Here is a 24,684-nt window from a genome sequence, read left to right as displayed (position 1 = left end):
GTCGGATGAGTGACATGAAAAAGCCACGAATACCATCATGCAAGCTTAAAAAAAGGAGGACCACAAAATGGCAAGAAATGGGAATTTAAGAACAGAACATTATTGGGAAAGCGTTGAGCGATTAGAGTGGGCAAAATCTGGGGGACAAGGTTGTGACCACGGCTGAGCCTAGGACTCCTTTGAAGCGTGCACCTGATCCTGCTTCTATGGTTCTGGCTTCCATGGACTGGAGTTTTGATGGCGCAGGACGATTAGGGATGCTGTAGAAATGAAGAAAATGAAGAGGAGTTGCTTTGTGTTGTTCCAGCAACCGAGGGTTGTGGATCCACTCTTTCTTAATCTCTTAATGGTATTAAATTTTTATCTCATTTACGGTTGGTTTTAATACCTCCTTTTATGAAGCATCTCTGATCAGTTATATGTAATTCTGCTTTGAAAATTTGTCAAATCATAGGGTTTTTAGGTCTAGTAAAGCAGCAGGTAAAACACATTTTTCTAAGTTGTGGCACACCGCCATTTTCACAAAATACTTAAAACATATTACCAAGGAATTCCCATTTACGTTTTGATCAAGCAGCCATGTAACGAAAAGGGTTATCATAACTATAAGTATTCATTTTCAATATGATATATACTATTCTATAAGCTTACTAATATACAATACAAAATAACGAGGGAATAACTGAACAAACTCCATGGACATGACAATGAATTTCGTTACTTTGTAACCTATATAAAAATATAAAAAAAGAAAAAGAAAAAGAAAAGAAAAGAAAAGAAGAGAAAAATCTATATAGAAAGTAATGCAGATGAACAACACGAAAATTAAGATCTAGACCAAAAATAAAATGAAGACCTCATGATATCTCCCTCCTTTCCTTTTTTTGCTTTTGCCGCAGAGATAGCTCTATAACTCATTTTTATATCCTTTTTTTGCGCAATATCCCAAACTCTATATACATGCCTGTGGAGTCTTTATTCAACCCCACCAAAGCCCTACATATTTCTGAGATATTCCTTACCTTCTCCAAATTCTTGAACCTTATCTTCATGAAGAACAGAGGAAAGAAAGGAAAAATGACTGAATACAACAGCACAACAGCGCGATGCAGGACGCACATCATTGTTCAATTCCTTAGTATGAATTCCAAAACCCATGAACTGTCAGTATGTCCTGATATGTGCCGTTAAGATTGGACAGCCAGCCTTTGGAGATGCTCAAGGAAAACTTGAAGACTCACATCATCAGTGAAGATTATGTCTGAACCCGCAGCCATCTCGTTTGCATTATTATATGTTGCTGATGGATTCAGCTTCGCTAATAAAAATCTAGCCTGTTAGATACCAACAAAACCTTGGTCAGGTTCCCATCATGGTTATTCTGAAGTAATAATCAATCTGATTGGACAAATAAAAGGGGCGAAGAAAAACAAACCAAAAAAATAAAAAACTGCTAATTTGTTGTTTGACTTGGAAGTTTGGAATTAATATAATACCTCACTTTTGATATGGACAGATTTTAGAAAAGGATCATGACTAGCAAATAAGACAAATAACAAGCAAAATGGTATTGGTAAATGACACTAACCTGGGAACCATGTTGATCGCACACTACCAATCTAGGAACAGGGAAACGTTCTCTAATTATCATTTGGGCATCATGATGTGGAGCTTGTAATAGTTGTGCAAAAGCCTGTGCAATATTGAAGTTAGCAAAGTAGGACAAGAAACTATGATGAATGCAATACCGGAGATTAATTGTTTTAGGTTTTAAAAGCAAATATCGATCTGTGAGCACAATTTTTCGACTAGAAAAACATCTTTAGCAGGACATGAATAAGAACATACCTGGTGTTCTGGTTGGTTCTGGTATCCCAAGTTGCGCCACTGAGCTATTGTCATCCCGTGATAAATTACCACACTAAAATATGAATCTAACAACAGAATGCGGTCTGCAGCGATGGATGCTACATCTAATAAGGCAGGGCCAGGTAGTGAATTGAATGAATATGATATTAACGATGGCTGAATCATGACAGCAGCATTACTAATATTTTCTCTGTTTAACAACATGCGGAAGTAGGCAGTCTCATCTGGACTGTTGTTGAAAACCTGTCAATGCATATCCCCACCCACATGCAACAAAGTTTAAACAAAGAAAATTGAAAATCAGGATAGGAAAAATATTGCAATAAAATATACCTGTACAAACTGTGACCGCCGCAGATTAAACATAAATTGGGGGAAGAGTGAAAATGCAGGGTTTAATGTAAAAGATGATGGATCATCCTTGCGATAGTCACCAAATTTAGAACAGACGCGAATGAGGTATCGATCCAACCACCGTGTGGCATCAAATGCTTCCTGATCAAACAAGAAGTTATGCTCAGTTAGGCATTTGTATAATAAAATACTTGATATAAATTTTGCCACATGTAATACATGTCCAACAATGTGGTTTTGATGTTAGATGAAATGGTTACTTCTCTAGCAGAGTTAACATGAGTAATTATCTCAAAATATTAAGCTATTAGGCTAAGGTTGTTTGACTTAGAATTCTCTAACATGTAATACATGCTCGTCTACCTTATGCTAAGCTGTGATCACACCCATGACCAATGGGTCATCAACATTTTAACAACATATCAACTAGTGCCTATCTAAAATGTTTAAGCTACTACATCCAAGAAAATGGGATAATGCAAGAATGGGGATAATGTAAGGATATCCACTATCCCCTTTTTGTTCTCCTCTCATGTGGATGTTGAGTCACTTGGACTTCAAAAAAATAAAAATAAAAAATAAAAAGATGGGGACCAGTGAAGGGGATAACCATTGACAGCATGATTTTGGTTAATGAGTTAGCGTGCTTTGAAAACACAAGAATTAATAGGGATGCAAAGTGGCATGCTTAAGTACATAGGTGGGTTACAACCATTCAATAAGTAGGAACATGGACAATGAGACAGTTAAAAAGGCAACTTTTGCAGTTAGCCAATAGTAAAACTAACGAATCACTAATAAGGAGTTGTAATACATTTTTAGGAACACTAATGAGAACAAAAGATAGAAAAAATAATAGTGATATACCTCAGTCTCCATTTTCAAAGAAGCATATCTAGCCATTACCACAGCAGCAGTTTCTTGGTCAAATCCTTGAATCAGTTCCTGATGAGAAAATCATGTTACTAAATTAAAATCCCATAATTAATGAATCTATCAATTTCCTTGTCATCAAATATTCGCCATACAAAGAAAATAATGCAGGGAATAACAAAATTTAAGAAAAAGAAAAAGAAACAACCACCAAACTGTACAAATAAAAGTAAAATGAAACTACCTCAGTGCTAACAGAACTATCTACCCATCTTCTAGTTACTGTTGTGACTCTAAGCACTAATTGACCATCTGGGCTCTGGTAACTGCAACAAGAAATGACCATCAACATTTAACTCCCAGAAGGATGCTGGAAAGTGGCATATAGTATATACAAGGGATAAGATATAAGAGATGCTATCAAGCACAACCTTGTAAGAAACTGCAGGTACAGCTGCTGGTTAGCAGCATTTGGTGTGTTTGACCGGTCACTTGATGAAAGATCAAACATCACTGTCAAGCACGTACTCTTGTCAAGACCACACATCTTCCATGCTGTTGTATTCCCCTCTCCTATTACAGTGTCAGCAACAGAAGGCCCTTTCTGCAGAATGTAAAAATAACCATCAAAATCCAGAAATATCATGTCGTGCATATCTTAGTTCTGTTGAGCCAACACAAACGCCAATTTCAGAGCCAATTATGTATATGTATAGGAAATTGAGTTTGAAATATGAGATGCTTCAACCTTTTCCAATGATGTGCAAGGTCCAATTATTCCCTGAATTTTGATTTCCTTTGAACAATTTACCTCAAGGGTACCACTGAAACATAAACCAAGTTTGGCAGTAAGCATGCTTGATAGCACGGGAAGATATCTTAGAGAGAATAGGAAACAAGGAAAAAGGAAGAATGACAATACAAAATAAAACATGAAAAACAATATTGATAGCCCAAAATAACATTAAGTGTCACCAAGTGAATTGGTCCTAAAAACAATATTGATAGCCCAAAATCAATCAAAAGGTGAAGTCAAATAATAATTCTCAACAATAATAAAAAAAACACCGAAAAACCCACACATACATTAAGTGTCACCAAGTGAATTGGTCCTAAAAACAATATTGATAGCCCAAAATCAATCAAAAGGTGAAGTCAAATAATAATTCTCAACAATAATAAAAAAAAACACCGAAAAACCCACACATACATTAAGTGTCACCAAGTGAATTGGTCCTAAAAACTTAAAAGATGGTACCCTTCAGATCTTCAAGACATGCATAAATAGATAGATGCAAGCTTTAGGAGGTTAGTGGAATAGCCCTAAAGGCCTAAACTGAATCCTATATTTTCCCCCTTATTTTTGCTTTCACTAGTGACTTATTATTTGATAGTACATTTAACATATACTCAGAAATTCTCTCCATATTGGTAGCATTTCTTCACAATGTAACATGCTTCTCATAAAATTGAAAATACCTACTTTCTCATTGATGTAATGAAACATTGATTAAGTATTAACTCACTAGCAAACAATTACTACAGAAAAGTTTGGGATCCAATGAAAGCAAGGAGGAAGCGAAATAACAGCCGTGAACAGAAGGCCAAAATAAACTGAAATTAGGTGAAAAGAAAACCAAGCATAACATCTGAATAAAAGATTACTTACTTGAAACAGAGACCAAGAGCTTGTTCCCCATCCTCAAAAACACGCTTAAAAGAGTCCCTAAAGACTGAATGACCAAAACTTTCAGACAAGACAACAAGGCCACCAGTTCTTTCAACTGTGACTTTCATTTCCGCAACTCCAACCTTTAATATTAAAGCATCCATGAATTAGTAGAAGACAAAGAATGAGAATAACCAGATCCTAATAGTTTTCTTAAAGCAACATTCTTATAATGAGACCAGCTCTTTTTTTATGGAAGTCACTGATAAGGTAAGAACTCAAGATAGCTTCAGTGTCAAGAGGATAAAGCAAGCTTGATAATCATAATGTCATCAATATAATGTCCCAATGTTTGTAAATGGCACATATATCAATCACATTGGGTATATATGGTTTCACAGGCTTTGATGCCAACTGTTGTCAGATCAAGAGAGAGATGCCATTCAGGAGATACCCAAACAAGTCCGGAAAACTTCTTCACCCGGGAATGCAAACTATGGATGACATTCTTCTAGCTAGTGAATCATGAAATGAGGGTAACATATAACACATTTTAGTGAAACTGAATTAAGGGTACAAAGATACGAGGATGGTTGCAAAGTTTTGGTTCGAAAATTGAAAAAATCCAATGTATAAAAACTGTAGCAGTTCAAAAACAATTTCTAGGTATAATGATGCCTTTTAATATAGAATTTGGGGGAAAAAATTGCACCCGCGGGGGGGGGGGGGGGGGGGGGGGGGGGGGGGGGGCGGGATTTACACGCTGCCAAGTGATTCAGAAGTCTCAGTTTCAGAGACCAATCAGATCTCTGAGACCAGTCAGATATGTGATCTATCCGTGCATTCTTTATCCAACTATATCCGCGAAGGAAATCGAGCAGTATGAGAAAATAAGTATTCTGACACAAACCTGATCAAGTGCAGAGGCAAAAAGATCTAAAACATGACCCTGGCTAACCAGCTGTTTGGCAATACTCTCATAAAATTTGACTGCCTTCTTAAAGTATGGTGCTGCATCTTTATCAAGATCTTTATGAGAACGCACTGGGTCAGATAGATCCTTTGACACAATCTGCATAGTAATTTCAAAATCAGAATTTGCCGCATTAGAAATGTTCTGTGGCTGATTTACTTATTTTGGTAGAAAAAGATATTCTGCAAGAAGAAAGGAAAGTAACAAAGACGACGAGACAACCAAACCAAAATAAAAGATAAGTCCTAATGCACACCAATCCCTTCAAATGTCAGATGACAATATCCCCATGAAATAAACCAGAAGCATAGCACAAAGCAAAGTCAGAAATGTAACCTTGTTCTCAAATAAAGTCTACAGTTGGGAAGGGGAAAAAAAAGGGGGGGGGGGGGGGGGGGGGGGGGACATTGAAACTTCTAGCAGTTTTTCTCTAACCAAATACACCAAAGCACAACATTAACCAGTGATTGCTACAAGATCTTTGCATCTTTGTGAGAGATTAAGGAGAAAAATATGTAAATCCACTAAACTCATGATTCGTGCTAATAGATTGTTCAATAACTGTCCTGTAATTCCTTGATTTCTTTCCACTTAATAAGTTTACATGCAATCTTTTGTGCAATTTTAAATTAAGAAAAAGAGACAGAGTTGCCCCTTTCTTATTCTCCATCAAAAATCAAAATGTCAATGACACAGAAAAACTTAAAGCTTGTGAACTCACCATTATAGTATCTTAATATAGCAGCATGCCCACCTCTTCTAACAAGGAATATAAGTGGTTTAAATCTATTCAATTCAAACACTTCCACTTCTAAGATTGCTAGTGAAATATATGGTTTCAGTACAGCACCACTTCAATGCATCAGACAAATTACAAAACTTAAAATTATATAATAATAATAATAAATAAAAATAATATGATTTTGAGTACAGTATCTGGTTCTCCAATCCATCAATGAAACTTAAATACCAGATAAATGAGAATTAAGCCTCAAAGTGGTTCTTGAAGTTAATAGTTACCCAATTTCATCCTCAAACTTGCACTCCAGGACTCATACTAGTCCCTAAGACATTTTCCGTCCATCGGAACACTGAAACGACGTCATTTTGTATTTATAAAAAAAATTAAAAAAAAAAAGAAGAAAACACGAGCCTCCTCTTCCCCTTCCCCAACCCGAGGCCCTTCCCCTTCCCCAACCCGAGGCCTCTGTCGCCGCCTCTCGCCAGCTTTTGTCACGGCGCCGCGCCACTCGCCCCCCCTCCCCAACCTAGTCTCTCACACTCTTGTCTCCTCTGTCTCCCTCTGCCTCCCTGATCCCTTTTATATTCCCTAATCCCAAAATTAATTCGTCACTGCACTCCTTGAGTGAAGCTGAGATCTTCGAGCAAACCTATGAGAGGTGCCGCACTGCTCCCATGAAAGGTGTTTCCTTCACCGTTGATTAATTCCCTGAGGTCCTTGAAAAAGTATGATTTTGATCCAAGGTTGGCACCAAGGTCAGTTCGCTTAGCTTCGGAGTTTTTTTTTCAATTGTTTTTAACTGCAATGGAGTTTATCTTGTCATTGGTTGCATAAAATTTTGAACTTGATAAATGGATTTTGTGGTTTAGGTAGAAGATGACTTTGAATTGAGTTTGTTGAAATGGTGTGTGTTGATGAATAATGAGATTTTTTAATTAATGTGTCTGTGGAAATTGATGGTTGGTTGTGTACGAAGAAAAACAAAATGAGGTAATGGAGGAATTAATTTTGGGATTAGAGGGAGAGGGAGACAGAGAGGAGACAAGAGAAGAGGGAGAGGCAGAGAGAGACAGAGAGGAGACAAGAGTGTAAGAGACTAGGTTGGAGAAGGGGGAGTGCAGCACGGCGCCGTGTCGGAGGCCGGCGAGAAACGGCAACAAAGAGGAAGGGGAAGGGGAAGGGGAGGCTCTGGTTTTCTTTTTTTTTTTTACAAATACAAAACGACGTCGTTTCAGTGTTCCGATGGACGGAAAAAGCCTCAAGGACTGGTATGAGTCCCGGAGTGCAAGTTCGTGGATGAAATTGGATAACTATTAACTTCAAAGACGACTTTGAGACTCGAGTGTAACTTTAGAGACCACTTTGAGGCTTAACTCGATAAATGAGCATGGTACAAAATGTCCAACAATTCCAATGGTAGCAACACATTCCTAACGTTAGAAAGTTAGATGAAGTTTTCCTATTACTAACATTTTTCATCACAATAAAAACACTAAATCTTGAACTGAGAATAATATTCAGCCAAAATTAATAATTCACAACAAATAAAAAATAAATCATACAGCTAAGAGCAGAGAACTGATTTACCGTGCCAGGTCCTTCAGTGCAAGGACCTCCAACCAACGCAATGATTCTAGCCCCTGTCCCAGGAATACATGCAGCAAGCAAACCCGCCGCAACACTCAAAGCCACACCAGTGCACCGTGCTGGACGACTGCCTGGTGGAACAGGCCATTGGTCAGTCTGCAACTCATCTAGTAGCTGGAAGAAAAAACAATAGCACAACAAATTTATGAACAAACTCTCAATTGGAATGCTGGAGTAAGAACACAAATGAATAATACTTCAGGTTCAAGTATCTAGCTTAAACTACTGGTGTCTTTTAGTTAGTGTATTTATTTATTCAAGTTCATAATATCCACTTTACTAAGAAACACAAAATCAGGACTCAACCATTAATTTATTTTACTATCGGCATGCATAATAGTGTGAGCTGTGAAGGACAAAATTAAAAAAATTAATAACATACTCTTCAATAAACAAGAATGAGAGATAAGCTGCAAAGAGAAATGATACTTGCTCCACTTTTTGGTACAGCTCAAGTATATATCTTCATTTTTTTTATATTAAAAAAAAATTTGGCATTCTCACTCTTTTTAACTTTCAATTTCAATACTAAAAAGAGAAGGTGTAGCAGTGTACACAAAATTAGTAGTGTGCTGAGTGTTCTAATCATTTAAGCAAAGCCTACAATTTATGTTCATCTTCAACTCACTAAAAAGCTACACAATGCAAAACAGAAATTCAGCTAGAAAAAAATATATTGAAAAAGAGAAAGAAAAACACCACACTACCGAATTGAGAGTGTATTCGCAGTCCGAAGCAGGCAGCAAGAACCGCGAAACGCCGGAGGAAGCCGGAACGAAACCACCGGGGCCGCCCTGCGCCAATCCCTTCTGAGGCACCCTTCCAAGTCCCAGCTGGTCCAAAATCTGGTCCTTGGAAATCTCCTTCGTTCCACGGAACACATAAACTTTAGACATATCACTGAATCCCAATTCATGGACCTGCACCTGCGTCCCGAACGACACGAATCCGACGAGGGCGTTATCCGGGAGCAGCTCGATCGCCTGCCGGAGGGCGGACTTTGCGAATTCCAATTCCTCAGCGACCATACAGGTATCAAGGACGAATACAAAGACCCGCGGAGGAGGCGGCGGAGGCGCCTGAGAGTGCGTTAGGGAAGCGGGGTCTAACGAGACGGTTGGGACGGTGTACTCGATAGTAGTGTACTGAGGGTAGAGCTCACCGGGGAGGTTGGTTTCGGAAATTTGGGAGTAGTGAGGGGGGAAGCGGTTGCGCTGGTAGCAGAAGGGGCAGATCCAGATCTTGGCGGTGAAGTCGACGCGCGAGAAGGGGTTGAGGGCGGAGGTGCAGGTTTTGCAGCGTAACGGGGAGTATGGGAGGCGGGGGATGTCGGTGTGAGGGCGTATGATGGAGATTGTGGCGGCGAGTGGGATCACGCACTTGCTCGCTTCGACTTTCGTGCTTGGCCATATGTTCCACGTCATACGCACTCCGTCGACCCCCTCGGGATCTGTGTTCGCTATCTCCGACATTGTAAGGATTTATTATTAGCTTATTACTATGATGAAGATGAGGAATTCAAGTGAAAGCGAGAATTAGAAGTTGTGTGTTTGGGGACCCCTTTGAGAATTGAGAGAGAAAGGGGTCAACACTCGATACACAGCAACGCGATGATGTGTTTTCGACTTTTCGATGAGTTTGCTGCGCAGCAGAGCATTGGAAGGTGACGGAGGGAGAGACCGAGAGAGAAAGACTGTATTTAAAAGACTGTTTATTTTATGAAGGGGTTATATCTTTTTTGGGGCATGAGGCGCACGTGTTTGTTTGTCTTGCGTTAATGGTTAAGCTTAATTTGTAAAGGCTAAGGGCGTGTTTGTTTTTTTAAACGTTATTATCTGATATTTGGCAACCTTTTTTTTTTTTTCTAAATACAGACGTGATTTTGCATGCTAAAAGCTTATTTAAGCAAGAAATTGTAGTTTTTGGGTTTACTTAACGTATTTTACGTTTGTTGCTGATCATTAGGGCTGAAAATGAGTCAAGTCAACTCATGAGTCAGTTCGAGTTCGACTCATTAATAGCTTGATAAGCTAAACTCGTGAGCTGATGAGTCGAACTTGAGCTTAGATTTGAGCTCATAAATTAAATGAGTCGAACTTGAATTTTGATAAGCTCAACTCATTAGTTCGTAAGCTAGCTCGACTATATAGAAAATATTAAAAGTATAGATTAAATGCATATAGGATATGCGTATTAATAATTTAATATATATATATATATATATATATATATATATATATATATAATAGTAATATATAATTTTACATACATATTAATGTTTTTAATTGTTTAAAATTTTATAGTCATTTTTTTATATATAATTTTGATGTAGACATAAATAAAAAATTTATAATTGATAGATAGACAATATATTAAATTTATTTTTTTAAATATTTTTAATATATATAAGTTATAATTTATTGATATATAATTATAGATTATGTTCCTATTATTTAAGACATCTCGTGAGCTTTCGTTGAGTCGAGAGCTTAAGAAATAGACTCGATTGTTAATGAGTCGTGAGTCAAGCTTAATTTTCGTGAGTCGAGCTTGAGTTTGGTCTAACTCGACTCAACTCGACCCACTTCCAGCCCTACTGGTCGTTACTGGCTTTAACAGTTTTCTTTATAATTTTTTATCATTTTTAATACTTTCTTTCATATCTTAATTATTTATTTTTTTATTAAATTTTTTATTATAACTTTGTTATAATATGAATTATCGATTTTATTAAAAAGGACAAAGTAAATAAAAAATTGATCATATATAACAATAGAGTCATAAGTAATAAAATTTTATCGTCCAAAATAACACTAAATAAGAGAATACTGAGAGTATTAAAACAAGTATAGAATATTTTTTGTTTGATACTGTAAAATTTATCATTGTAATTCTTGTGCATGATGTATTATTCTAATTTTTTATAATATGTATTATTGTTCCTATTAAAAATAATAAATTAAATAAAACATTAATTATAAATAATAATAAAAATATAACTAGTAAAAAATTAGAACCTAAAACAATAAAAAAATAAGATTATTGAGAATACTTAAAAAGAGTACTAAAATTTATTATTTTATATATTTTTTTAATTTAATAAATAAATATTAATTTTTATTATAAAAATAATACTTAAAAGTTATTAATTTTTATATGTTATTTTTAATTTAATAAATAAATATTAATTTTTATTTTAATAATAAAAAATTATAACATACTAAAATAGAGTATTATAAAAAATATTATATAAAAGATGTACTAAAAGAAGTATAAAAAATTTAAATATACTTAAAAAAATAACATCATAATTTAATATTATATTATTTTTAGTAATTAACTAATTATTTATATAAAAGTGATTTTAACTAATATTATTCAAACAATATTCATTTTATCAAAATCAATTTTAATATAAAATATTCAAACATAAATTATATTGGCATATACTCACTTCTATCCAAAACTAATTCTACAAAATCACTTTTATTCAAACTTCAGTTTGACAAATGGTAATCCAAACATACACTAAAGAGTAAAGACGGTTGTAAATCTGGAATTGTGTTGAATATTAAAAAATTTGATTTAATACTGGCTTGGTGAGAGACTCTTTTAAGTTTTAAGTTCTATCTACTTTATACTAACATTTTTTCGCATGAGGTTCTGTTCTTGCTTGTCAGTCGAGGTATAACTCATTTTTATTGAGCTTTTATTTCGAGCTTTCTTATCTCCGCTCCGAGCTTTTTTTTCCAAGGGAGGTACACCTTGATGCAGAATGAACAAAGATGGGGGAGGTATCTGCAAAAGACACTCCAACGCTCAAGTCAGCTTTTGTCAACTTATTCCTAAGTGGAATTCAACTTACCTCGTGACGAGTTCTCCTTTTGCCTTTATATTGGGAGTTTGTGATATGAGATTTGTCGGTTACCGAATTATAGTGGTAACGCATGGAGATTAATAACGTTCTGATTTGCTGTTCTGGTTTTAATAGCCGACCTATAACGTGTATATCGAGTTTTTCATAACCGATGTATAACGGCCATATCATAGCCCTTAAGCTGAGTCTGGTGAAATTTTAATAAAGCAGGTTGAGTTTTTAAATAACGATGTATAACTCGGTCTATACATTATAAGTGTGGAGCCCCCAACTCAAGACACTTTATTAAAACTTTCATGGGGAGAGAAAATGATAAAAAAAATAAAAGAAAATAAAATAGATGAAAAGTCGTTAATGAAACATTATTCATTGATTAGACACCGGTTGGCTTTCCTATGACATTTGGGTCGTTGGTTCAAATAAAGGATGGGGATTAGGGGAAAGGATTTCAAATAGTTTCATAAATTGTGCCAATTTATTTCATTTGGAATCACAAGTGTTTGTTTCATAAAAGCAGAAGCCTTGAACTCAACAGTTTTTGAGATGGTTAAAGTATGAACAAAATAGGTTAGTGCATGTGTTTCTATGTGTCTTTCTTCATCATTTCTGAGAGTAATGGGTGTGGAGAAATTGATTGAAGTCCGAAGGAAAGATGATGGTTCGTATAACTGGGTAGGGAAAGATGTCAAAATTCGTGGGTCTTTGTTTGTTGATGAAGAGAGTGTCACTGAGATTGATAAGTGGAAAATAGTGAGGGTGGGTTCTGTTATTCATGTTGTGTTGTTACCATGTACGAAGGTGGAAAGAATTTTTCATAAAAGAAATTATTTTGAAAGCTTTTATATGCTTAGTTGTGTTTTGCAGGAATTGCGTGTAAAATTATCATTCATAAACTTTGAATGTTCTGTTTTGTGGCAAAGGTGGTCCACAATGGTATGCTTGTTGATGATGATGGTGTTGTCCCTGTGAAGGAAGAGGGTGAGAATGGAGCAGAGGGTTAGCTCGTTTGATGTTTTTGTGTTTATTTTGAACTTATTTTGTTTAGTTTACTATACGCCTGTTGTGGATGGTTTTTAATATTTTGAATTGTTTGCATGATCTGTATCGCATGATAGACAAAGTATGTAAGGCACTTAATCACGTAGAATCATCATTTTGAGCTTTTTGGTAGATTTGTTCGATTCGTTATTTGAATTGGAAGTTAGGATGACCTGTTAATCAGGGTTGAATATTTTTTTATAGTAATGATCAGTAAACGGAAAATTAAAGATATCCGTTTTTATTTGAAGCTTCATAACGAAACTCGAATGATTGTTGATGTATGTTTGACTCTTTCATAAAGTATAATTCAGGTAGTTTGAACGACCCTGACAAAGTAGTAATGGCTTGATTGATTTACATCAATTTTGATAAATTGTGGTATGAAAGATGTCATTGTTTATGGATGAGATTTGTAAGTGGCATGAATCATTTGCTTATGAGAGATAATTCATAAGTTTTGATAGAAAGACATAGATCAGTAAAAAGGAGAACAACATCAAAAAAGTCGGATATGACTATATAGCATCCTTGACCTTTGATTACAAAGGTGCAGGTAGGCTTGCCTCGTTAAAACCTCTCCAAACAAAATCCTTGTTGGAAAAAAATATTGTGAGTAGAAAAAAGAGTACAAACCTGTCCCTGTCTTTTTAACTATAGTAGAATTTTAAAGATGAAATATTCCAAGTATTAGGTAAAGTTGTACCATCTAAGGATTGTAAACGGTAGGCACCATTTCCTAATATTTCTATGATTCGGAAAGGGCTTTCCCAATTTGCTGCTAATTTTCCGTGTGCGAAAGGCCTTCTGGCTTGTTCAATTTTCCTGAGTACCAAGTCGTTCACCTAAAAGGATCGGGGGTGGACCGTTTGATTGTATCGCCGAGCTATATGTTGTTACATAGCTCGGTGACATAGCTCTGCTATATTTCAGACTTCTTCCATGGTGTCTAAATCAAGTCATCGAGCTGTATCCAGTGAATTGAGTTCGGCGTGATGACTGAGAGATCTTCACAGGAATCATGGCTTCAGAACCATACACTAATCTGAAAGGAGTTTCTTTTGTTGTTGAATGTACGGTGGTGTTATACCCCCATATGATTTTGGATTTGAGCTCGAGCCAAAGTCCTTTGGCATCATCAAGTTTCTTCCTTAAGGCATGTAAGATGACCTTATTAGCTATTTCTGCTAGGCCGTTTGTTTGTGGGTGTTCAACAGAAGAAAAGTGTTGTGTTATTTTTAAATTCTGCAAAAAAAGAGGTGAATTTTTTATCAACAAACTGGCAACCATTATCGGTGATAATGTGCCGAGGTATTCCAAATCTACAGATGATATATTTTCAAATGAAAGAAATCATGTGTTGAGATGTTATTTCAGCTAAAGGTTGAGCCTCGATCCATTTTGAAAAATAATCAACAGCTACTATTAGAAATTTTACCTTGCTTGGTGCTAAAGGGAAATGGCCGAGGATATCAAGCCCTCATTGATTAAAAGGCCAACTTACTTCAGAATAATGTAACACCTCGGCAGGGATGTGTGTAATCGGAGAGTGCTTTTGACAATTAGGGCAGACTTTTACTTTGGCATTGCAATCTTGCTGTAAAGTTGGCCAAAAGAATCCGACGCGAAGTATTTTGGAGGATATACTTCGAGCCCCAACGTGTATTTCATAAATACCTTCGTGAGCTTCTGCTATAGCTAGTTCGGCCTCTGACCTGGAAATACATTTTAACAATGGATGAGAAAAACCTTGTCTATATGGAATATTATTGAATAATGTAAAGAAAGATGATTGACGTCGAAATTTTTGATCATTGTTAATACTTTTGGGTATGTCTCCAGTTCTGAGATACTGGATGTAGGGGCACCGCCAATCTTCATCCTGAGTTAAACTCAAAACTTCTATTAGACCGATGCTTGGTTTGAGCAATGTAGATTGATAGAGAGAAGAAGTGTGTGATTGTGTGTTTGCGAGCTTGGATAATATATCAGCTCGGTGATTGTGTTCTCTAGGTATGTGATGGATTTCGAATTTTGAAAAATTAGAAATGAGGAATTTGACAATAGCCAAGTATTTTGCTAACAAATGGTCTTTTACTTGAAAGAGATCGTTTACCTGTTATACGACTAGCAGAGAATCACAATATACCTTTAGTTCTGAGATATACAGATCAGTTGCTAACCTTAGGTCCGCAATCAGAACTTCATACTCTGTCTAGTTGTTACTTACTTTGAAGGAAATATGTAAAGAGTGTTCAAGCATAAACCCATTACCATCTTCAAGGAGGACTCTAGCACCACATCCTTGAGGATTGGATGCTCCATCCATATAAAGGGTTCATTCCGTGAAATGTTCCTCCAAATTGGGAGAAGTGAATTCGGCCACAAAATCTGCTAAGTATTGTGATTTGATTGGTCCTCTGCTTTGATATTTGATGTCGAATTCGGAGAGTTCAACCGAACATTTTATAAGTCGGCTAGCTAGTTTCGATTTATTGAGGACTTGCCGTAGTGGTTGGTCAGTCCTAATATTGACAACATGGCTTTGGAAATATGGTTGGAGGTGTCTAGCCGAGAATACCAAAGCAAGAGCTAGCTTCTCTATCTTCGGATAGCGAAGTTCGGCATGCTGTAATGACTTACTTATAAAATAAATCGGTCGCTACTCTTTTTTTTCTTTCTGTAACAAGAAAAGAGCTTATAGCCCAATCAGTAACGGATAAGTAAAGATAAAGTTCTTCCCCCTAAACAGGTTTTTGTAAAATTGGGGGTTTTGAAGAATATCCTTTAGATTTGAAAAAAAAATTTCACATTCATCAGTCCAGTTAAAATTGTTTTTCATTTTCGATATTTGGAAAAAACAAGAAGATTTAGATGCTAAGCATGGTAAAAATCTAAATAAGACAGTAAGTCTTCCTGTTAACTGTTGGACTTCCTTAATTGTCTATGGGCTTGTCATGTCAAATACAGCTCAACACTTGTCAGGATTGGCTTCTATTCCTTGGTTTGTAAGCAAGAATCCTAGAAACTTGCCTCCTTGTACACCGAAGGCACATTTTTCAGGATTGAGTTGCATGTTATAGCGTCTAATTTGATTAAAAATTTCTGTGAGGTCATCTACATGCTTGTTGCCGAGCTTTGTCTTTGCAACCATGTCGTCAACATAGACTTCCATGTTCCTGCCGATTTGATTTGCGAACACCTTATCCATAAGGCGTTGATATGTTGCTCCTAAATTCTTGAGTCCAAAAGGTATAACCTTATAGCAATAGTTACCATATTCAATAATAAAGGCAGTTTTATTTTGATCAGAATGATGCATTAAAATCTAGTTATAACCAGAATATGCGTCCATAAAGCTTAATGTTTTATAACCTGAAATATTATCAACTAAAAAAATTAATAGATGGTAAAGGATAAGCATCTTTTGGGCATGCTTTGTTGAGATCGGTGAAATCAACACACATGCGTCATTTACCATTGTGTTCTTTTACCATTATCACGTTGGCCAACCATGTTGTGAATATGATTTCCTGTATAAAACCGGCATTGATGAGCTTTTTAGTTTCTTCCAAAGAAGCTTGTTTTTTCTGATTACACAGGTTATGTTTTTTCTGAGCTATAAGTTGGGCAGATAGATTAAGTGCCAGCTTGTGAGAAATGATAGAGGGATCAATCCCAGGCATATCAGTACAGGTCCTGGCAAACAGATCAGCATGTTGCCATAAAAATTGTTGAAGTGTACTCTTTTCTTCTGACCTTAAAGTTGTACCTACATAAGTAAATTTGTCAGGGTTGTTAGTGAAATACACTTTTTGTAATTCTTCCATTGGTGTTGGTCGCTCAAGGAGCTCGACTCTAGGGTCGAGATCTGCTAGTATTGGGAGCTCGTCAGGGTATTAGACATTGTTTACTTGGGCTCCTATAGTTCGGTTTGGCAATTTGAGACTGATGTTGTAACCCTGACGAGCTTCACGGTGGTCACTATGAATAGTTGCGATGAGGTCGTCCTGCACTGGGAACTTAACACAAAGATGAATTGTAGATACTATAGTGTCGAACTTATTTAGAAAAGGTCGGCCAAATATTAAATTATAAGGACTGAAACAATCGACAACCAAATATTGAACGTCTGAAATTTTGGATAAAGGATGATCACCCAGTGTGGTTTGTAACCACACAGATCCCAATACTGGGACACGTTCACCTGAGAATCCTACCAAGTCTTTATTGGAGGGTTGGAGTATGTTATCGCTCAGCTTCATTTTCTAGAATGTACAATAGAATAGAACGTATGCGTTGCTTCCAGGATTGAGCAATACTTTTCGTACAAGAAGGTCTCCCAGCGGGATAGAAATAACAACCAGGTCATCCGAATTTGTGGTGTTTGCATTGAAATCAGATGTCTAAAATGTCATTTGTGAAAAATGAGAAGGTGGTTGGGTCTCATTCAAAGTTCCTTCTACCGAGAGCATAGCTCGGTATGTACGCTTTTGGGCAGAGCTCGTTGCTACCCCACCTGCAAAACCTCCAGATACAGTTAATAACTCCTTGTGGTTGGTCAAGATGATTATGCGTCGTTTTCTCCTTGTCTCGGGAATATTGTTCTGCAGAGGGTATGGTCGGTAGAGGATGTAGCACGTTTTTGCATGTGGCCGCTGATATATTTATCCAAATGACCTTGCCAAGCTAATCACTCTAACAGATCCTTGGCGATCACACACTCATCAGTAGTGTGTCCATGCTTTTGGTGAAATGTGCATTTGGATTTATCCACGTTCTTTGTGTCCAGATAATTACTGGCCTTCCAGAGAGGCTTGATGAGCTTTGAATTTAGGATCTCTTTGATTATGTCATCCCTCTTTGTGTTGAACTGTGTATGAGTCATAACGGGAAGTTAGTTTGAAGGCCTTCTTGCTGTAGCGAGCTTTATCCTCGTCTTTGTTACAGTGGATTTTTTCTGATTTCTGAGCTTGGCAAAGTTCCTCAATCTCCATTTGACCTTTAGCCTTCTTACAAAACTCAGTGAGTATTTTTGGCTTTGCAACTGTGATTGCTTCTTGGAATTCGCTTGGTCAAAGTCCACTTTTGATGATATGCAGATGCACTTTAGGGTGAAGATCTGGTATAGTAATTGCTAACTTTGTAAAACAAATAATATAGTCTTTCATGCTTTCATTCTGTCCTTGCTTGATTTGTGTTCAAGTAATCGGAATCATGTAAGTAGATAGAAGACGCAGCGAACTGATCTTCGAAAAGTTTTGCTAATCCATGAAAATGAGAAATAGAATCTGCAGGCAAAGAACAAAATCAATCAAGTGCAGGACCGTCTAAAAAAGTTGGAAAATAATGACATAAAACAGGATCAGAAGCACCGTTTACTATCATCATAGATCGAAATTTCTTGTTGTGCTTCCTTGGGTCGCCCAGTCCATCGTAAGGGGTTAAGGTCGTGGGCAGAGTGAACCTCTTGGGCACTTGAAATTTTGTGATATCAGCAGTGAATGGACCAACAGCATTGTCCGGTTCGTCATCTTCATCGGCTCGCCGGCCTTCTTTGTGTCGCTGGACTTCAGAGACATGTGTTGGATCAGACTCGTGATCCTCATCCTCTGCCCGTTCATTATGGTCGTCATTATTTTCAATCCGAACACTGGTTAACTCGGATATTTGATTTGCCATTCTTTGATTTTCTTCCGCGTGCACTGATTAGCCTGCTGCAACTCAATTACCATCCGAAGCAGTTTAGAGGGTATTGGAGGAGGTTGGTCAGCCATAGGTGGATAAAGAAATTTTGGGGTATAGAATAAAAAGAAAAAAAAATTAAAGGGTTTTATTTTTTAGGCCCATAGTGGACATCAATTGTTCTTGCTTGTCAGTCCAGGTATAATCATCCTTATTGAGCTTCTACTCCGAGCTTTCTTATCTCTGCTCCGAGCTTCTTCTCCAAGGGAGGTATACCTTGATGCAAAGTGAATAAAAGATGGGGAGAAATATCTGCAAAAGACACTCCGACGCTCAAGTCAGCTTTTATCAACTTATTCTTAAGTGAAATTCAACTTACCTCCTGATAAGTTCTCCCTTTGTCTTTATATTGAGAGTTTGTGATATGAGATTTGTTGATTACCAAATTATAGTGGCAACGCATGGAGATCATAACATTCTGATTTGTCGTTATGATTTTAACAGTCAACCTATATCGTGTATGTCGAGTTTTTATAACCGATTTAAAATGGTCATATTAAATTCTAAAAAATAAAACAAAAAAATAGATTTCGGTACTTTTTCTTTCCTTTTTTTGTTTGTCTCGGCATTTCAGTACCTTTTTTTTTCTATGCTTGATGAATTTTTTCCCAAGCACCCCAGGCCCTAGCCATGTAAGTTGTCAAAGCATGTTGGGGATATGCCCCCTTTACCTATTGGTTCTCTTGGATTTGTTGTAGTGCTCCTCATACTTTTCCAACTCATAATTATGTCACCTTTCTCGGCATGCTGCCTCCATATTTTTTCAACTCATAATTATGTCTAGAACCTTTCTCGGCATGCTGCCTCTGGTAGCCAAGAGGCAGCCAAGAGACGTGGCCTTCTTAAGTAACATAAAAATGTTATCAAACAAGTACACATATTTAAATGGAAGGACGGCAAATTGGAAATAAGTAGGCAAGTAGCTGCAAAAAATCATCAAATTCATAAACCAAATTATAACAAGGATGGAGATCTTTTCCTTGTTATCATCATACTCTATCCTTCATCTTGCATTCTTTCTTTTCATCATCACCATCACCATTAACCTTCTGCTCAAATTGCACCGACCAAGGTTGCCACCCGGTCCACCCTGCCTCCCCATAATCGGCAACCTCCACCATCTCAAGAGGCCTCTCCACCACACTCTCAAGTCCCTCTCCCAAAAGTATGGCCACGTCATCTCCCTCCGGTTCGGCTCCCGCCTTGTGGTTGTCGTCTCATCAGCCTCCGCTGCCGAAGAATGCTTCACCAAGAATGACGTCATCCTTGCCAATCGACCGCGCTTCCTCTCAGGGAAGTACGTCTTATATGACTCCACCACCCTCGGCTCCAGTTCCCACGGCGATCACTGGCGCAACCTTCGCCGCATCACCACCCTCCATGTCCTTTCCACCCGACGCATCAACAACTTGTGCTCCTCCCAAATCCGAAGAGATGAGATCATGACTCTCGTTCGGACCCTTGCAGCGGGTCATCATCATGATGACGACGAGTTTTCTCAGGTGGAGCTCAGTTCCAAGTTCTACGAAATGACATTCAACAACATCATGAAGATGATCTCTGGTGAGAACCACCACCACGATGTTGAAGAAGGGAAGCAGTTTAGAGCGGTGGTTACTGAGTTTTTGCAAGACTATGGGCCTAGCAACGTGAACGATTTCTTGCCTATACTTAGGGTTGTTGATTTCGGTGGTTTGAAGAAGCGGATAAGGAATATTGGTGAGAAAACTGACAGGTTCTTGAAAGGAGTGATTGAAGAGCATCGTCGAAACAAGAAGGAGGAGGGTGAAGAGAACATGATAGATCATCTCCTAACTCTGCAACAATCGCAGCCCGACAACTACCCTGATCACATCATCAAAGGCCTTGTTTTGGTAAAATTAGTAGCACCACACACACACAACTTTTTTCTCATCTCCTTTCTCATCAAGTCATTAGCAATTAAGTAATGTTTTTTAAAAAGTATTGTTTAATAATAAAAAATATTATTTTAATTTTACTAATATTTTCTAAAATATTATAAAGCAGTCATTTTGATAAAGATGTTAAAAAAATTATTTTTTAAAATATTTTTTAAAACTTAAAATTTAATACATATAATCAACTAAATTGTATTATTATTTTTATTAAAATTAAACCAGACAAAATAGTTTAATCAAAAAATTAATAAATTAAATTTTAAATTAGTATAAATTAATATTTTTTTACAAAAAATAACTACAATATCTTTATTATAAAAAATAATTAAAATATTTTTATTATATATATATATATTAATTTTAAAAACTCTAAATTCTAACTATATGCCAGCAAAAAAGAAAAGAGCTAAAATTTAAAATTTTTAAATTAATATATATAATAAGAGTATTTTAATCATTTTCTATAATAAAGTCTTGTAGTTATTTTTAATAAAAAATAATATTAATTTAGACCGATTCAAAATTTGATTCACTATTTTTCAGTCAAATTAATTTGTCTAGTCTAATTTTGACAAAAATAATACAATTTAATCAATTATATATATTAAATTTTAATTATTAAAAGATATTTATAAAAAAAGACGTTATAAACGAATTTATCAAAATGACTCTGATATTATCATCATCTTGTTCCTATATATATATATATATATATATATATATATATATATATATCTGAGTACGAAATTCCTATGGACCGAGAGATATAGTTTTCATCTTCACTTTAAAAATTTTCAAAAAAAAAATTATTTATTTCATCTCTATCCTCACATGGTGATTTTTGCTCCATCTCCTTCTCCATTTCCATCTTCAGTTATTCCAACATACACTGCTCACGCTTCCAGATCCATACTGCCATTCTTAGACACACACCTACTCTAGCCTTAACTTCTATTATATTTTATTGAATTTAATTTGCCAGATGCAAAAAGCTAAATTACTATCTAGCTTCTAATATTTTAATTTTAATTTTATTTCTAATATTTGAAGTATTTTATTTTTATTTTAAATATATTATTTTATTTTATTTTAGTCGTTCGGTGAAAATTTGTCTTTTTTCTTTAAAAATATATATTTTTTTTAATATTATCATCTTTTAGGTAGTCCCACTAATCATTATTATGATGACAGCATAACAATTAGGGCTGGAAGTGAGCCGAGCTAAGCCGAGCTAGACCAAGCTTAAGCTCGGCTCACCAAAATTGAGCTTGGCTCACAGCTTGGCTCATTAACAATCGAGTCTATTTCTTAAGCTCAAGCTCGGCTCACCGAAAGCTCACGAGCTGGCTCAAATAATAGAAACATAAACACAAAATCTATAATTTTATATCAATAAATTATAACTTATATATTTTAAAAAATATTTAAAAAGAACAATTTTATATATTGTTTATCTATCAATAAATATAAATTTTTTATTTATGTCCTACATCAAAATTATATATGTAATAAATAAATATAAAATTTTAAATAATTAAAATCATTAATATATATAATTATATATTACTATTTCATATGTATATATATAATATTAAAAGTATAGACTAAATGCATATAGGATATGTGTATTAATATATATATATATATATATATATATATATATATATATAATCGAGCCAGCTCACGAGCTAATGAGCTGAGCTTATCCAAGCTCAAACTTGGCTCATTTAATTTATGAGCTCAATTTCATGCTCAAGCTTGGCTCACCAGCTCACGAGCTTAGCTTATCGAGCTATTAACGAGTCGAGCTCGAGCTGGCTCATGAGTTGGCTTGACTCACTTCCAGCCCTAATAACAATTATGGTCAATTCTATGGTATTTTTTATTTGGTGTCTAACTTTTGTCTAAATTAATTTTTATAATAATTTTAAAATATTTAAAAAGTTTTTAACTTTTATACTTTTAAATTTAAAATTAATTATTTAACCTATTTTAGTAATTAAACAATACTTTTTAGACACCATAACAAACACCAACAATTATAGTGATTTGATAAGGAAAATAACAAAAAGGTAAAACAAAGAAAAAATAATTAATAATAGAGAGAAAATTATATTTTGAACAAAAAAATTTGACCAGAAAATAAAATATTATAAAATTTAAATTCAAACATTAAGAACAACATTAAAATTTATAAATTTGGATCCTTTAAAATAACAAAATCGATAAAGTGATGGTAAAATAAAAAGTTAATCATTAATAATTTTATAATTTATATTTCATTATCTTAATTTAAGAATGATTAATTAAAATAATATTTTATCTTTTTTAAATATATATGTTTTATATAAATAATATGTATTCGCGTATAAAAGTAGTTATTTTTTATTTTTATTTTTTAAATGTTGTTCAAATGCATAAGTCGAATTAGATTATTATAGTATTGTGCGTCTAAATTAAATTTGTTTATATTTATATTTTATTTATAAGATAAACACACTGATCCAAGTCATTCATAATTATATTTCCTCATGTCATTCATTTATACTTATTTTTTTAAAGAAAAAGAAAAATGACATATCTAAACAAAGTTATATTGGCAACTTATATATGTCAAAATGTGTAGCTAATATTGGCACGTGATAATAAGAATGAAATTGTATAACCGAATTTGTAATCTAACTTTTTAATTTGTTTGCTAATGTGATAAATAGGTTGCCAAAAATAATATTCGTATACTAAAATTAGTCATTAAAATTAACCACTAATTTATTTATATATAAATATATATAATCAGTTTAATTTATTTTTAATATTTATTTATATTCTAATATATATTTTATACTGTTAGTTGACTTTAGTGTATACAAGTAGCATAGTTGATATGCTGCCATGTTATGTTTTATAATTCTCTATCAATATCATCATTAACTTGTAATACTTTTGGCTCCATTTCAACCAATTCAGTTGATTTGCGTTGTAGAACATGTTTCTTGCTGGAACTGACACGTCAGCAGTGACTTTAGAATGGGCAATGTCATGTTTACTGAACCATCAAGACGTAATGAAGAAGGCTCGAGATGAAATGGAAAAGCATGTAGGTCAAGACCGTTTGTTAGAGGAGTCAGATCTTCCAAAACTTTCATATCTCAAAAACATCATTTACGAGACTCTTCGATTGTATACTCCTGGCCCTTTGCTACTCCCACACTTATCCTCTGATGATTGCACTATTGGGGGATACAGAGTTCCACGAGACACCATAGTGTTGACCAATGCATGGCATATGAATAGAGATCCTCAAACTTGGTGCGATGCTACATGTTTTAAGCCGGAGAGGTTTGAGAAAGAAGGAGAGTTAGAAAAATTAATTGTGTTTGGGAAGGGAAGGAGAGCTTGTCCGGGAGAAGCCTTGGCTTTGCGTACTATTAGATTCACTTTGGGAATATTAATTCAGTGCTTTGATTGGAAACGAATTGGGGATAAGGAGATTGATATGAGGGAGAAAATTGGATTTATGTTGTCAAGGTTAGTCTCATTAAAGGCCATGTGCAAACCACGTCCACTCATCGTCAACTATTTAATGGACAAGTAATTAATTAGGCTGAAATTAGGCATAAAATATATATGAATAATCCTTAATAAGAAATAAGTTTAATTATTCTATTGGTCCTTATAGTTTTGCAAAATTTTTAATTAAGTCCTTATACTTTTTTTTTTCAATTGAATTCTTGCACTATTTTTTTTAATTAGGTCTCTATACTTTTTTTTTTATTTAGGTTTCTATACCAATTCTTTTTTTTTTAGTTGTGTCTCTATAAAATTAAGTCAATTAATATTAAGGAGGACTTAATTAAAAAAAATTAATATAGAGACTTAATTAAAAAAAATATATAAAGACCTAATTGAAAATTTTACGAAACTATAGAGATCAACATATTAATTAAACCTAAGAAATATACACATAAAACGTAAGCA

General features: G+C 35.1%; 2 protein-coding genes across 2 annotated transcripts; one reads left to right on the top strand and one right to left on the bottom strand.

Annotated features, from left to right (window-relative positions):
• Positions 1 to 415: 415 nt before the first annotated feature.
• LOC130976645 (protein transport protein SEC23 E-like) lies at positions 416 to 9,805 on the bottom strand. Its single transcript, XM_057901560.1, has 12 exons — positions 8,835 to 9,805; positions 8,068 to 8,241; positions 5,676 to 5,837; positions 4,766 to 4,908; positions 3,845 to 3,920; positions 3,528 to 3,700; positions 3,341 to 3,422; positions 3,091 to 3,168; positions 2,203 to 2,364; positions 1,849 to 2,112; positions 1,589 to 1,693; positions 416 to 1,334 (listed from the first exon to the last, which is right to left on the bottom strand). Exons 1-12 carry the CDS (start codon positions 9,597 to 9,599, stop codon positions 1,188 to 1,190), a joined length of 2,331 nt encoding a protein of 776 aa, XP_057757543.1. The 5' UTR covers positions 9,600 to 9,805; the 3' UTR covers positions 416 to 1,187.
• A 9,937-nt stretch (positions 9,806 to 19,742) lies between these two features.
• LOC130976548 (isoflavone 2'-hydroxylase-like) lies at positions 19,743 to 24,333 on the top strand. Its single transcript, XM_057901435.1, has 2 exons — positions 19,743 to 20,661; positions 23,690 to 24,333. The coding sequence occupies exons 1-2, from the start codon at positions 19,753 to 19,755 to the stop codon at positions 24,299 to 24,301; spliced, it is 1,521 nt and encodes a 506-aa protein (XP_057757418.1). The 5' UTR covers positions 19,743 to 19,752; the 3' UTR covers positions 24,302 to 24,333.
• The last annotated feature ends 351 nt before the right edge of the window (positions 24,334 to 24,684 follow it).

This window comes from Arachis stenosperma, chromosome 4 (assembly GCF_014773155.1).
Source record: "Arachis stenosperma cultivar V10309 chromosome 4, arast.V10309.gnm1.PFL2, whole genome shotgun sequence".
NCBI classification, from domain to species: Eukaryota; Viridiplantae; Streptophyta; class Magnoliopsida; order Fabales; family Fabaceae; genus Arachis; species Arachis stenosperma.
The sequence above is the reverse complement of the archived record's forward strand: the minus strand, read 5'-3'. Positions and strand labels throughout refer to the sequence as shown.

Bases quoted from the DNA above. Each gene is read 5' to 3' on its own strand.
- LOC130976645 (XM_057901560.1), bottom strand. From the start codon at position 9,599: ATGTCGGAGATAGCGAACACAGATCCCGAGGGGGTCGACGGAGTGCGT. The intron at 3,423-3,527 runs GTTGTGCTTGAT...TTCTTGTTGCAG, and splicing joins TACCTGCAGTTTCTTACAAG to TTACCAGAGCCCAGATGGTC. The intron at 2,365-3,090 runs GTATATCACTAT...TTGTTTGATCAG, and splicing joins CTTTGAAAATGGAGACTGAG to GAAGCATTTGATGCCACACG.
- LOC130976548 (XM_057901435.1), top strand. From the start codon at position 19,753: ATGGAGATCTTTTCCTTGTTATCATCATACTCTATCCTTCATCTTGCA. The intron at 20,662-23,689 runs GTAAAATTAGTA...TTTGCGTTGTAG, and splicing joins TCATCAAAGGCCTTGTTTTG to AACATGTTTCTTGCTGGAAC.